The following is a 16,409-nucleotide window of genomic DNA, read 5'->3' on the forward strand; positions in this document are numbered from 1 at the left end:
AGTGTTTTTATATATATATTTTGTAAGTTTGGTAAGATTATATTTTTATTATGTCCAATGAAATTGAATTGGGACTTCACATCAAAGAGTGCTTTAACACAACACTCTATCACTGTCCAAAATCTTGTAGACATATAATTTATTTATTTTAATACTAATATATCTACATTAATAATGAATAATATACACTTATAAAAATGATTATAAATTAATAATTAAAAAAACAAGTTTAATAGTTAAAAACACATGGTTCTTAGGAAGAGGTTATACATTAAAACTAGATTCAAAACTATATAGATGTAGAGTATGTGTATTTCCACAAACCCATACCTTTGTTCCATAAACAAGAGGATCTTATACAACAATTTGGAGCCCTTTATCCCATAAACAAAAAAGCCGCATACACCCAGTGCCTTGTAGCCACGATCCAGGGGCATTTAAGCTGTCAAAATCACTCGGGATCACCCCTGGCCTAGGCCACAACAACCCTCAACATGGTTGGAGTTTTGCCCATGGATTTTTGCACCATAAAGTGCCTTAATATAACACTTTGTCACCATCTATTCTACACCCCATGAACAACAATTAAATTTACTTAAAAATTATTTTTTTATGCCACTGATTCTTAACCTAAATGATTAAGATTGTTGCTCGCCATCCCATCAACCCAAATTCAAACCTCGAGAGACATGTTCTAACCTGTATTAATTAAGTTCAAAAAATAAGGGTAGATACATACATAGAGGCCAATATCTCTTGGAGAGCCAAAATTCTTATTGCTCAGTTAAGGACTAATTCTCATCAACTCCGTTGTGAAACATTGCGCTGGAAAGGGCCAAAGGAAGTGTGGGAGGAAAGAATATGCATTTTTTGTTCTTTCGGAAAAGTGGAAACAGAAAAACATTTCATTTTAGAATGTGAGGCATTCAAAGACAACAGGGAAAGTTATGCAAATATGCCGACACCTAGCTCTTGGGATAATCTATTTAGCGAGAGGTTTGTTGAGAAGCTGGGAGCATCTATTTTGAAGCTTCACAGAAAAAGGACCAAATATATCAAGCAGATGAATAAACAATCTGTTCTATAAACTATCTTTACTTCATAAACGTTAAAATAATTTCTTTCTTTCTTTCCCTCCCATCTATATAATTAATTTAAAAATAATAGGTTCGGCTGGCACCCTGAGCACACTTAGTCGATAACATATCACTCATGTAAATATTATGAATGAACATTTAAAAGAGATGATATTACTCCATGTAAATGGAAGCTATTCTCATTTTGTATGATTACCGTCTGCGGTTTGACTCAGACGTTTCCAATTAACTTCAGTCGCTTTGTTTTTAACAAAATCTTATTACCATTCATACTCCTTATTACCATTCATACTCCTAGTTAACCGAAGAGGAAAAACTCCCGCAGAAGCATAAGCTCAGGGCCAACAAAGAACAACATAGCGGGATCCGGAGATTTCATCACTCTGTAAACATATTTTCTTCATTGGGCACTCAGATCAGTACTTACCACGAAGGATTAGGGGACAAATTTGGTCAAAATAAGCCCAATTTTGGCCAGTCTTTGTGGGGTTTTTAGCACGGATCCGCGGCGCTGCAGCTTGCGGAGCCGGAAAAAAAATGTCCGTTTCCAGGTGAAATCGATAGAAGAACCAGGTAAATGAGTTCAGCTTAGCGCAAATTCTTTTGGGTAGTAATGTAAATTTTCATTGCTCAAAGTAGGAAGCAGATATCAGATAGAACACAGGCTATTATGGCAAATATTTCCCGAGATTTGAATCCCGTGCCCTCTCCCCGCACTCCCACGCCTTCATCTGAGAGGCGTGCCGCCCCCCCTGCGTTTTCTTCCCCTCTTGCAAATAGATTCTCCCCTCAATTGACCCCAACAACAAAAAGAACGTTAACGGACAATTTTCATCATGCGGGTATCAGTTCACCAACGCCCTTACCGCCTTCATCATTGCCATCATCATCATCCGCAGCAGCAGCATTACCTTCTTCATCAGTGTTACCGTTATCAACGTCAGATGGGAAAAATGCAGTAGGAAGCCCCTATCAGATCCTCAATGGATCTGCAGAGGCTAGTACTAGCGCCGCGTCTCTGCATGGATCACAGTCACCTGACATCACTAGTGTCCCCATGCTCTACAAGCAGAACAACAGCAGAACCAATAGCCCGGCGCAATTCAATACACCGCCTGGTCCCCCGGTTTTCGGCTCCCCCCTCAGACCCTCTGCTGCTCCATTCAGCCCCATGCCCACTGCACCGCAGCCCGGTGGAACTGCTCACTTCTCGGAAATCCCATTCACATCCCCGACCCGGCCTGGAGTTTTGTTGCCCACATCGTCGCTGCCAACAGCTTATTCAAACGGAACGTCAGAGCCACAATTGAATATTGTTGACAACCTGGACAAAGCAGGTTTGGTTGCAGCGTCACCGTACGTTCTTTTCTCTGCACATAAGGTATGTCTGCTGCAGTAAATCCAATTATGTGCTTAGTTCTGGTTCAACAATTATGTGCTTAGTTCTGGTTCAACATTATTTGCAGCAATGTGTGTTTTGTCGTAGTCATGTTGTATTTTGCCCATTACATTTGCACGTGCTAAGATCCAGGGTTATGCATGATATTTCTTCATATGGAGCCCTCGTTTAAATTCTTGATTTTGTTAGAATTTGAAGATCTATCTATTTCTGGGACTCAAGTACAACATGCGCTACCAACCATAAGAGTGCATAATGCAGATCCATGCGAAAAGAACAGTAAAAGAGAAATTAACTCTAATTCTATATCTAAATAATTAACGGTGAAGCTTATCTGGTAAAAGGGTAGAACATAGCAGATAAGCCTCCCCACAAAGTAAAGGTGAAGCTAGTCGCTCTCATCATCTGCGCCTGCACCTGTAATAGAGAGGCCAACACCAAGACCCTGCCAAATAAAGTTAGAAACCATGGTCATGCTATTCGTTTTTAAAACTCGCTATCCATTAATGCTACATGTTTTAATTCCATTTTCCTGTAAATATGATTTATCACCATGAATTCTTATTTTATTGTAGGTGCTCGCTATGCATTAATGCTACATGTTTTAATTCCATTTTCCTGTAAATTTGATTTATCACCATGAATTCTTATTTTATTGTAGGTGCAAGTTTGGACTAATTGTACATGATTTCTTTCTTTGTATTTTTTAACTACACATGAATGATGAAAAAAATTTAATAATCTAATAAATTAACATTTAATACATCCAATGGTTTTGGAATTTGGGCACTCACCATGGTAGGACATAAGAAATGCCGGTGATGAATTTGGTTGCAGGGTTTTTTCGAGAATACTAATAAAAACAGAACCTTTTTGCTGATTTTGGATCACATGCATATTTAATGAATTTGTTGGTATTGATGTTTACTTTTTGACCTTTTGATTTCGTCAATATAGCAGGTATAAGATCTTCATGATCACCTGCATGTGTTGAAAATCATGCACTCGTATCTATCCTTGCTTGCTGGTGTTACTATTTCATGTTTTGATTAACTTATTTTGCAAAATCATTGCAATGCAAAATGACATTATTTCAGGAAAACTGATTTGTGCATCTCTGTAGTTTCCCCTAGTACATGCAATATATTATTCAATAATTGTTTTTCATCCAACATTTCAGCTGTCTAATAAATCATGTTTTATCATTTCCGTTTCTGGTCATCTCTGTCATTAGGTCTTGGCAATATTTTTCTCGCATTTGTAGTGTTAATGGTGCGCTATATTTCATTTATATTGCTGTTTCGGTTTGTACAATTCTAAGACTCTCTATGTAAGTACATCCTTGTTGGCTCTTTCATTTTCTTGTGGTTTGTCTGTAACCCGCAGGTAATGAAGCAAAAAAAGTCGGGTGTCATTCCAACCATTGGATTTGGTGCGTTGGTTTCTCCCGGACAGGAGATTGCACCAGGTCCCCAAACAGTACAACACAATCCACACCGTTGCCATAATTGTGGAGCATATGTTAATCTATATTGCAGCATTATCCCAAGCTCAGGAGAGTGGAAGTGTGTGATATGCAAGAAGCTAAATAGCAGTGAAAGTGAATACAGGGCAGCAAGCAGAGATGGCCTTCGAAACTGGCCAGAGCTCTCATCAACTGTTGTGGATTATGTTGAAACTGACATGCGACGTCCTGGGTTTGTCCCTGTCTCTGACTCGAGGATGTCAGCACCAGTTATAATTGTTATTGATGAATGCCTGGATGAGCCTCATCTCCAGCATTTGCAGAGTTCTCTTCATGCCTTTGTTGATTCCCTTCCTCCAACTACAAGGATTGGAATTGTTACATATGGTCGCACAGTGTCTGTATATGATTTTTCAGAAACTGGATTAGCATCTGCAGACATGCTTCCAGGTAGTAAATCTCCATCACAGGATTCTTTGAAAACAATGATATATGGAACCGGTGTTTACCTTGCCCCTCTTCATGTATCGCTTAATGTCGCACACACTGTGTTCTCTGCCTTGAGACCATATAAAGGAGAACACCCAGAGGCAGCAAGAGACCGATGCTTAGGCACAGCTGTTGAGATTGCTCTCGCACTTATTCAGGGGCCCTCAGCAGAGATGCCCCGAGGCATAGTAAAAAGGTCTGGAGGCAGTTGTCGAATTATGGTTTGTGCAGGGGGGCCTAACACCTTTGGGCCTGGAGCTGTTCCTTACTCATTAAGTCATCCAAACTATGCTTACATGGAAAAGAAGGCCATGAAATGGATGGATCATCTGGGCCATGAAGCTCGTCGTCATGACACTGTTGTGGATATCTTCTGTGCTGGGACATGTCCTGTGAGAATTCCAATTTTGCAGCCTCTTGCAAAAGCGTCAGGTGGTGTGCTAATTCTTCATGATGACTTTGGAGAGGCATTTGGAGTTAACTTGCAAAGGGCTGCAAAAAGAGCTGCCGGATCTCAGGGCATCTTTGAAATTCGTTGTTCTGATGGAATTTATGTGAGTCGAGTCATAGGACCAGGTGAAGAGGCTCACTTGGATGCTCATGAGACATTCAAAAATGATAATTCAATTTCTATTCAGATGCTTAGTGTGGAAGAAACTCAGAGCTTTGTTGTCTCCATGGAACAAAAGAGGGACATCAAGGAAAATCATGTCTTCTTTCAGTTTGCAGCTCATTATACAAATGATAATCAAGCAAATATTTCAAGGGTTATCACAATCATATTACCAACTACAGATAATTTATCAGCCTATCTTGAAAGTATCGAAGGTGAGGTTGCAGCTGTTCTTATTGCCAAAAGGGTTGTTTTACAAGCAAACAATCCTTCTGATGCAGCAAGTATGCGTCTTGCAATTGATGAAAGGATTAAAGATATTACTTCAAAGTTTGGAACACAGGTGCCTAAAGTAAAACTTCAACGCTTTCCAAAAGAGCTCTCTTTACTTCCTGAATATTTGTTCCATTTGAGGCGGGGTCCTCTTTTTGGAAGTATTATTGGTCATGAAGATGAAAGATCAGTTCTCAGAAACATTTTCTTACAAGCTTCATTTGATTTATCCCTCCGTATGTTGGCCCCACGTGTTTTAATGCACCGAGAAGGAGGAACTTTTGAGGAGTTGCCTGCATATGATCTTGCTATGCAGTCTGATGCAGCTGTTGTCCTTGATCATGGAACTGATGTATTTATATGGCTGGTATGTAGGATTAATCATATTGTATTGTTTTACCTTTTCCTTGTGTGGTTTTCTTTCTGATCTTCCTGCCATGTGAGATGAAATTAAAGGTTGTGGATCACATGCTGTATTGCTTAAAGAGAAGCAAGGTGTTTCTTACACCCTGGAGTGGGAGAGATATCTGATTATGTACATGGGTAACACTAATAAAATAAAATGGGAAAAATTGATGTCCGGCATATACTGTCAGAAAATATTAGAGAATAGCTAACATTAAAAAATATGAATAAATACAATAAACTAGCATTGATCTATTTTAACCCTGTATCTTTTAAGCATTGGGGGAGTTGCGACTAATTTTTTTATTCCTTTCGGTGTTTAATAGATCCAACACTAAGATGGACCTGAGCTAGTTTTTCAGACCACTCAGGGTGCACACTTATTGTTTACTTCTACTCAGATGTTTCTCAAACTAAGATGCATTTTTTGTTATTTAGAACATGAATAAGGAACAAACTTGTAGGCAACAAGCAAACCTTGCTGCAGATTAGCAATCCTTGTTCATGCCAACTTTTCTAGACCATGGTAACATATTCTGTACTCAATGAATTTCCTAAAACCTAGGTAACTTTAAACTTGACAACTTATCGAAACTGCTATCTTAGAATTCTAGAAACTGAAACACATATTGCAGAAAATGTATGATATAATACTCACATGTCTCTACCAAATCAAATTATGGCAGAAAACAGAATAACGATGCTGTAGATATACGCCCCTGAACTGAATAAAAAATTGAATGCTTAAACCCTAGCCTGAGACTTCTTATATATATCTGTAGAAGAGACTCTAGGGTTACAAAATGGCACCGATCTAAAACTAGGTCCATTCCAAAATTAAATCTAAACCCCAGATCTAAATCTATCTTGGGATTTCCACCCTTAAGCCTGCATGATGGACTGTTTGAAATCAGTGCTCAATCAAGGAGTAAAACCTTCCTTCGGATCCGTGCCATCCTTAAGACCTCATGCACTTATGCTAAAAAAAAGATTTGAAAGCAGAACTTACCCTCAACTGGAATGTCAACTCCAAAATAGGAAAAGCAAACTCAAATTCTGGAAATCTGAAAATATAAAAACAGAAGCGAAATCTGGACTGCCTAAATTAGGTCTGCAGTCCCTCAAAGACAAATCTGTATTTCTTTATGACTGCACCTTATCTGCTGGGTGAAGGACTGCAAACTGCACTCATCCTTGACTGCATGAACTGCTGCAATAGGAGCACCCAGGGTTCAGGTCAGCATACGGGTTGGAGACACTAAGGTATAAAATCTAACTGAATGAGGTTTGCTACCCGATCATTGAAACCTTCAACATGCACCCTATTGCAAGACAAATATTGACACGTGATGACTCTTCCTAAGGCTTGTAAGTTGTATTGTTCTATACATGTGTTTAATAGAGAAATATGGCCACACACTCCATCATTCATACAGAGCCCAATCATAATACATATTAGAGCTTTGGGGCAGTTGAAAGGTCTGTTTGACTGAAGACATATTTGTTAGCTGATATGTTGATAACATGACTGAGACTTCTACCTTTCCTTATCTTCAAGGGACCTTTAGTATCGGCCATCTCTTGGAAATGTTTTAACTTTTGGCTACGTTGGAAGCTCTTTAATAAGGGCCAGAACATCACTCAAGGAGCTTTCTTTAATCTCTACATCTGATGGATTTCTGGTTTTGGGGATGAAAGGCCTCATCTTAAAGGTGTTGTTTTAGTTAATTTTTTGAAGGCCTTCAATGCACATTTGTTGCTTGCCACAGAGGGTGTCTATCAATCTCTATGTCTACGTTTTGATAAGTATTTCAGTATGTGTCTCCTCGTGGGACGACTGAGTGGTTGGCACAATGTTATCCCCTCCACCTGGTTACAAATCCCACCGGGGGGGGGGGGCATCTTTGGCCCATTGTGATAAGGCTCAAGGAGTAGGCTCCCCCACCCTCGTGGAGTCTCGACTCTTGCTAAGTCATACACTCCTCGTATATCTAGCTTACGGTCTGTTGGATATCCTCTTGGTGTTACAGTGGCAGCTCCTAGGTTTGATCTCGAGTCTCCTCCAGATTACGCCAACTAGTTACCGGTTCACTATGGTTTAAAAAAAGTATTTTGGCATGTTGTTTATGACATCCATTATGCCAGGAATTACTATTATGAATGGAGTGCTAGCCAGTCACAGTAAATCTGTTCTACATCCCCGGCTTTGCAATGAGTAAATAATATATAAAATACTTATGCAAGTCCCAATAATAAAACCTTAGGAATTAGTTGGGATTCATCGCATTAAAGCACAGAAACAATCTGCAAACTTGACATCATCTCCGCCTTTTAGGATACTTGAGAGTCTATTGTTTCTTGTAAAGTGCATGCTGTATGATTCTAGGGAGGCGGCTTTGATAGTTGCTTTGAAGATCGGTTGCAGTTTGTTCATCCTTTTGTTGCCCTGTCTCTTATAAGTCCTGACCCCTAGTAAAACTTTTGAGACTGTTAATAGAGGCTTGTGCGATTGGCAGCATAGAGTTGTTAGCCTCATATGAGGCCTGCCAAAGTTGCATGCTTCTTCTCCCAACATTAAAGTTAGGGTGTATTTTTTATTCATTCAAGATCATATGTATGATGCCGCACTTCGTTGTTATTCCAGGTAGATATCCCTGTTAATCAACTTGCTCACTCCAGTAGGAACCATGTATTTACCTTCTGCACTTTGTGTTAAGATATAAAAGGTGAACATGCATTAGTTTGTTTTGTTTTTATTCCTTGCTTTTAATCTCAAGTTATAGTGCATGTCTTCTTGATGTCAATTCCAGCGTTTTTTCTTTTGATCATGATTGAAGCAGTCATTATGAAATGCATGTAAATAACTTAGTGATTCTTATGTTTTCTTTTCCAAAACAGGGTGCAGATCTTGCTGCTCAGGAAGGAAAAAGTGCAGCAGCTTTAGCAGCCTGCAGAACACTTGCAGAAGAGATAACAGAACAACGGTTTCCTGCTCCTCGCATTCTTTCATTCAAAGTTAGTTTTATATCTCTTCAACTTTTTGGTCTATAATCTCTTTTATGAAATACAACATTCTTTTCTGGTATGCAATATTAAAAGCTTTCAAATGATCTAATAAGGCTCTTGAGCAATTTAAATTCAGAAACAGTATTCAATGCCAATGTTCATAACCTTTGTTGCAGATTGCTTATATCAGAAAGGAAAACATATACCTGTGTAATGATGTCACACTTTTCCTGTTCATGTTCCAATTTGGCAATGATGGAATTCAACTTTCTCCATGAAATTTGAATTAAGTTTGCCATTAAATATATATATATATATATATATATATATATATAATTCAATTAGACAATAACATACCAGCATTACATATTAAATACACAATTTATTATTAATACTGTTATCTATACATAAATGAAACACATTTTTTTCCAAGAAAAACATCTTTAATTTGATATTTCAAGTATAAAAGCAAAATATACATTGGTCTGCCTGAGAAGGCCTAAATAGTATGCATTTTTGACAAAAAGTACAGCATTGACAGTCTGTTCAGCAGTCCTATATCTACTTTTATACAGTCATCCCAGGCTTGTTTAAGGCATCCTTTACTTCCAAAAAAATTACTGTAAAACCTCCACCGCAGATGGCAGATGGATATACTCTTGGTGTTATAGTAGCAGCTGGAAGATTTGAGATTACTCCCACATGTTACTGATTGATCATGGTTAAAAAAAATGTGTGCTGCCAGGCTGAGAGTGGAGTGTTGCCATTACAGATGGAACAACTTGAAAGCACCCGACCAAATGGACGGATGAGTGGTGATTGTCAGAGTTTCCTTGCTATGGAATGAGTGAAACACCTTGGGCGTACAAGCCAGACATGGGGACTGAAAGGCTGATTTATCTTCATAACATGTGGATGTTACCTTTGGACGAAAGTGACACGATCAGATGTGTCAGCTCACTTGGGCACACTTGGGGGTGCATTTGGGTGTGATTGCTGGATGAGATGGATGTGGACAGCTGGATGATCTGGGCGTGAAATGAGACAATTTGAGCGACTTAGGTGGACTAGCGTGCAACGGAACGATTGGTGAAATGAGTTGACTTGAGACGAACTTGGTTCCACTTAGATGATGTGACTTGCTTGTGCATGGGAAGGAAGTGTATAAATAAGCAAATGCCTCAATAAGCCAAGGCACTCCTCCATCACCAACCAAGCAAGTGACAAGAGTCATGAAGGGGATCTACAGTTGTCTTGATCAAGGGTTTGACATCGTAGGTCAACTAGCTTGGCTAATTGACTGAAATGGAGATAGGACCATCAGGAGGCAGGTTTGTGGATGCATTAGGGGTTGGCTGGTATGCAATGTTGGGAAATCTTGCGGAAGGCAGTTGCCTTAGTGTATTGTATAAGTTGTAGTTGAGTTGCAAGTAGGGGTCAAGCTCCCCTCTTTGTATCATTTGTGACATTCTTCTATATATGAATAAAAGGGTGTTAAGCATGACTTGGGTGCCGTACAACCACTTACATTGTGTATTGTTCTATAAGTGTTGAATGCTACCTGTTCTCTGTTTAATTATGTCCCCTAAGTTGCTGATATCATCTAACTGTTGCTAGGAAAGATCAGGCCATGGTTGGATGTGCACCAAGTGCATTTGTTGGATAGCACTAAATTGAGTAGGACTGAGTACTTTATCTATCTTTGTATCTCAAGGCGAAGTTATGGGCAAACTTTGAGCAAATAGGCAAGTTTGGTTGTAGTAGGCGTATGTTTCGCCAAGTGGCAAGCCAATATAGTTGAGGCAATGCAGTGTCACATGATTGGAGATGATGAAACAATTTTTTTGAGCAAAACTCTTATGTCCATGACAAGTGGTATCAAAGTTCAAGTTTTTCAAGGAGTTGGTTTTAGAAGTTTGTTGGGCATTCTTTAGCATATTTTAGAAGAAGCAGTAGGTTGGTAGGTCGACTTGACTAGCTGGAGATTGTTTAGTTTCATTTGCTGGCCTAGAAGTCGCCTAGAATGAGTGGATGCTCATGCAGGCAATGTTTACCTTGGAAGTTGGAACATCTTGTTGGACATACATTTGGAATGGTGTCAGTTGGCATTGGGTGTTGGATGAGGGTGGAAGATGATCCTAGATGGCTTCTAAACACTGTGGTCAATCTTGGAGTAGCCTGGTTGAGTGTCTTGTTGCAACTTAGGATGTGCTTCATTGGAATAAAGATGCATGTAGTCTTTTTAGAGGACACATTGTGGAGTGTTTTGTGTCCAAGTGTAGTTGGAGCAAAACAGTCCCCCATAGACTACACAGAGAGGATGTTGTGTTGTACCCATTTGTAGCCCTCTTCAGATAGGAGTAATGTTGGTCATTCTTGTTGCATTCATCTCACATAACAAATTGTGCATGATAGAATCTTACAGATGAAAGGTTGCAGGGGATTGGCTCCATGGTTGGCAACCAAGGATGGTGTGATCATTGACTTTGTTTTGTGGACTTGATCATCAATGAAAGGCTAGTTCAACCACTAGTTGATTCTAATGCATCCCATAACTTCTTGGGGATAGAGTTAGCAAGTGAACTGGGGCTTAGAGTTGGCTTATGTGGAGTTGTGGTGAAGGTGGTCAACTCTAAGGCAAATGTGTTAACCAGGGTTGCCTTTTTAGTTCATATTTAGTTGGACAAGTGGAAAGGGTGTGCAAAATTTGTAGTGTTGCAGATGGATGGCTTTGAAGTTAGTCTCAACAAAGAGTTCCTTACGAGGACAAAATCCTTTTTCCTGCCATATGTGTTGAGAAATCTAGGGCATCGAGATTAGGTGATTTCTCTTAATTTGATAACTACTTGTTAATGCTTTTTACTTCTTGATTATGATCTTCTTTTTCTTATGTTATTATAATGTTATTCTTCATCAAATAGCTACCAAGCATAAACCATAAAGAGACAAGAGACACAGAATATAGGCTATTAGCCAGGGCCAAAACCTCTCACTCTTGAGAGGAAAACCTGAACAAATTCTTCTTCTTATAGAGATTCCAATTGACGAATACCAAGACCAAGACCCTTGACCTATTTGCCACTCCAAGACCAAGACACAAGTTCCCTTGATGATAGTCAACCTTCTGCTCCTTCCTTTGTCTCGACTCCTCTTCCACTTCGACCTCCTTCTGCTTTAAACCTTCGGCCTCCTTGAATTAGGTCTGCAATCCTAATTCTAACTTGTACATAAGACCTTTTCTTATGCCTTGATTTCCTTCGCTTGGGATGGAGTCTCCTAATAGCTTCACTCAGCCTCCCTTATGACTTGAACTTCTTTCAACTCAGTTACCCAAAAGGACCGCTGTTCTTCTCAACTCCTTCTGCTGCAATTATCTTCTGCTACCCCTCCTTCGCTTGATAATAAACTTCCTTAGTGAGCTTCGCACCCCTTATTGCAGACTTGATGATGACCGAAAATCTCTCCCTGAAATGATGCTGAGCTGGGCTATTTTTAGTTGTTCCCCATGATAATAAGTTGACTTGTGATTAAGCTAGGTCGACGTGTCATTTGGAGAGATATTATTATTCCTTTTGAAGCTGACTTAAAGGGAGATGCTTGTGCTTGTCTTGGAGGGCTATTTGACACTTCCATTGACTCATATACAAATGTAAGATGCCCAAGAAGGGTCCTTCGTACATGAAATTGACTTAATTTGACTTTTATGACTAGATGACAAATCCTAAAGGCTCACAATGGGAGGCATTACTAAAAATAAAATTCCTTGCTCATGAAACCCATGAGACAAGTATTACAATAATAATTTTGTTTTTCTTCTTTTCATCAATTACATAAAATCACTATTACACATCATTATGAATATCGAACCTAGTTACAATTTTCAACAATATGCAGATAAGTTGGTTATTCTTGGTGAACAAAAGGCTTGGGTTATGCACAAAACCACAAGGAAGTTGGATGGAATAGTGCATATAGTCTTCACATTGAGCATGAAGAGTGCAAACATGCACCTCCAATCACAAGCTTATGCAACAATAGTTGGAGAAGTGGATGAGGGTGGGATGGGGATGCTTGCTCGCTTTGGTTGATTTGTTGAAAGGATTTGCTAATATGATGTTTGATGCATTGTTGAAAGTGCTCTCACTTAGGTGCACTACTTACCATTGTATAGAGTTGCAAACGAGGTTTGTTGTCACTAGAAAAGGTTTCATATTTAGGGCTTGAGTTGGAAGAATGCAGACAACCACTGATGGAGTTGATTGATGTTAGGTTCATTTGACCTCTAGTTCACCATACAGTGCATCAGATCACTTCCAAAAGTAGGACACAAAGGAGTTGAGGTTGTGCTTGTATTATTGCACCTTGAACATGTAGACCACTAAAAATTGGTAAAATTGGTATCAATTACCTTTGGCCATGGATTGTTTTGACAAGTTGGACGTGGTCAAAGTCTTATCAGAGCCAAACTTAAGGCAAGGATACTACCAAGTGAATATTGTGGAAGGGGATGAGCAAAAGATGGCCATGGTGACAAGATGTGGCAATTTTGAGTTTCTTCCTATTCCTTTTGGCTTGTGCAATTCTCCAACAACCATTTGCACCTTGATGAACAATTTGTTTTGGTTGTTCTTAGACGAGTTGTTTGTTGTCTAGTTAGATGACATTGTGATGTTTAGCAAAAACATTGAAAACCACAAGCACTTGGAAGAAGTATTTGATGTGTTGAGACTGAATCAACTATACTTGAAGAAATCCAAGTGTCTTCGGACAGATCGAAATTCTATCCTTGGGCATAAGGGCGATTGAGAATTGGGAGGAGCCGAAGACAGTTCATGACGTAAGAAGTGTGAAAATTCCTTGAATGCAACAATTGGAGATTTATCTTCTAACTATTAGCAGTTTATTTGTCTTTTGAATTATTATTCGACAAATAACAACAAATTCACTATTGCATTCTTCACAATAAAAACGTCGTGAAAATATAAAAACTGGAACTGAGAAGTAGATGCACACACACACAAAAATTGACCCCATTATTTTTGGACAACCATCCCTGGAAAAACCCCAAAAGGTAAACTTGCAACAGATGAGGGCTTTATTATTATTTAACAATTTGAGAGAAATTTTACAACTGGTTGCCAAATTGGCAAACCTCTGACAATCTACTGGCACAATATGCTGGAGACACCCTTGTCTCCCTCTATAATTGATATGGCTCTCTTTGTCAAACTCACACTTCCTTTTGCTGCTCGCGTTGCAGTCTAGAAATGTGCACTGCCTGCACTGATAAATTCGTACAACCTCGGAAATGCCTCTAGGTGAGACATCTAACCTCCCTCTGCCTTTGAAACCCACTTGCTTTGCCTCCAGGAGCTTGATCTGACAACTGAAGCGAGCTCTTTCGACAACTTGCACAGAGTAAACTGGCTAACTCGAACTGTTGTATTCAACCTCCGCTGCAGATAATTCGACCTCCCTCTTTCCTATCTCCTGGACACTGGAAATATTGAGAAAATCTTCCTTCGGAGCCTTTGCCCCCAAATCTCTGCTGATCCCTCGCTTTGATGCTTTCCTTAGCTTTAATTGCGCCCTTGTTGAATACTTGTAACTGGGTAGTTGAACTGCTCAGGATACAACATATGCCATCTCCGAGTGCTTTGACTAGCTCTTATAATCTCTCATTGGAGTCTCAACGGCCACGATTACATCTCAACTGATGGCTAAGATCATCTTGACGTCATCCATGGAAATCTCCATAGCAAAATCGAACTTCCTTAATTAATTAACTTTAATTAACCACTTTTCCTAAGTTAGACTTAGGAAATAATTAAATTATGGCTAATTAATTTAATTAAGGCGTCTCCAAGTCTTATCTCATGAAACCTTTTTTGGGTTTTGGAGATCTCGTGTTCCTTAGCCTCTTAGACATCACCTGAGACTAGAACACCTATCCGCTACTACCAAACTCAAAAATTAACAAGAAGTTTCTTTGGATTGGCAAAGTATCACCACGCATTTTTGGAGGACTACTATAAAGTTTTGGCATCATTGAGTGACTTTTTGAAAAAGGACACGCCATGAAACTGGATGGAAAAGTGTTGAGCAACATTTTGTGAGCTGGAATGTAGACTTGTCTTAGCGCTTGTGCTAAAGTTGCTTGATTTTGACCAATTGTTTGAGGTATAGATAGACAACTCAAACTTTGCCATCGGGTAATGTAGTTGTAGACGCCTTGAGGAAGAAGGATCAACTTGAAGCAATGCCCAAGCAGGCATGGTGGCAAGATTTCTTGGTGGAGTATTGGTCAAGCAGGTCGAATGTAATTGTAAACTCCTTGAGTAGGAAGGCTCAACTTGAAACGTTGGATGAGAATGACTTGCCAAATCCTATCGGCAGTCAAACGCAAGTCTTGATGGATTTGTGAGAGAAGGTTAAGGAGGGATTGCACAAGGATCCTGCAGCTTTGAAGATCATGAATCAAGAGAAAGAAGGCAAAACATAGATGTTTTTGGATGGGCAATGGTCTCTTGTATTTTGGTGAGCGGATCTATGTGCCTAAGTTGTCCAACCTCAAGAAGGAGCTCCTGAGGGCATGCCATGATTAGCATCGTAGGAGCTATCCTCCCCATGGCTCAGAGGCCAGAACTGTGAATTGTGTGGATCCATGCCCGAATTGTGCTTCCTAATTTTGGAACTGTGCTTTGGCAATTTTTGGAAGCTTCTTGGTCTCTTCGAACCATGATGGTTTTGTGCATGGTTTTGCCATAGTTTCCGCACAGTTCTTGAGTGATTTTGGAGGAACACGAATGGTTTCGTGGGACCACCATTTTCTTTTTCGCCTCAACCAAGGTTTAGGTGGGCTTAGGGTGAGTTAAGGGTGAGGTTAAAAGGCCTCTTCCCCCTCTCTTTCCCTCATTCTTGCATCCTTGGCTTGAGCTTGGAGAAGTGAACAAACAAGAGAGTAGGCTTTTGAGAGCAGATTTATGAGAGGTTGGAGGAGAGAGCAAAGGAGAGCTTGGAGAAGTGAAGGAGGAACTTGGAGAAGATAACAAGGGTTTCCATATATGTCAACTTCTCAAGAGCTAAAGACGTAAGTGCAAACCCCAACCCCTTCATTTTCTTGTATTTCTTGTTTGTGTTTTTTTTCTCCTCTGCTACTTTTTCCCATTCCTTCTTCCTAATTTTATTGCAGGTTGTCCATCCCAACTTTGAGAAAAATGGTTTTCTTTTGGATTATCATTCCATTCTTGGTTTTCATGGTGTTGATGGTGGGTAGGCAACAAAGGGAAGAAATGGAAGAAGAGGGTAGTGGTCACACTGATAGTGACACAATGTATGATGAGGAGGAAGGGTTTGAAGGGGAAGGGGATGAAGAGGACAATGAAATGCAAGGGGGAAGAGCTTCATTGACACCCTTGTGGAAATTAGCGACAAAACTTGAGGGGGGGGGGGGAAGGTGGTGGAACCTTCAAATTATACCTTCTCATGATTGTGATGTTGGAAAACCTTATAGCAGTCTAAATACCTGTGTGAAGAGACACCTTTGTGGGGTAATGGAGAGTGATGACAATAAGGATGCCATAGGGATTTTGGTTTGCCCAAACGTATCAATGGAACAAAGGAAAAAATGCATCAAAATAGAGGAGGCTGTGCAAAAAGGCA

At 39.7% G+C, this 16,409-nt stretch overlaps 1 protein-coding gene across 1 annotated transcript in view; it reads left to right on the forward strand.

The window, feature by feature from the left end:
- Positions 1-1,355: 1,355 nt before the first annotated feature.
- The window catches only part of LOC149171391 (Sec23/Sec24 protein transport family protein), a 54,903-nt gene continuing 39,849 nt past the window's right edge, over positions 1,356-16,409 (forward strand). The window contains exons 1-3 of the mRNA XM_089424070.1: positions 1,356-2,478; positions 3,883-5,703; positions 8,640-8,756. Coding sequence (XP_089280196.1) covers positions 1,768-2,478; positions 3,883-5,703; positions 8,640-8,756 — 2,649 coding nt within the window. The 5' untranslated portion in view covers positions 1,356-1,767. The remainder of the gene's footprint in view (positions 2,479-3,882; positions 5,704-8,639; positions 8,757-16,409) is intronic.

This window comes from Pinus tabuliformis, chromosome 4_2, assembly GCF_031772625.1.
Source record: "Pinus tabuliformis cultivar Carrire ecotype Pingquan chromosome 4_2, CPIR1, whole genome shotgun sequence".
NCBI lineage: Eukaryota > Viridiplantae > Streptophyta > Pinopsida > Pinales > Pinaceae > Pinus > Pinus tabuliformis.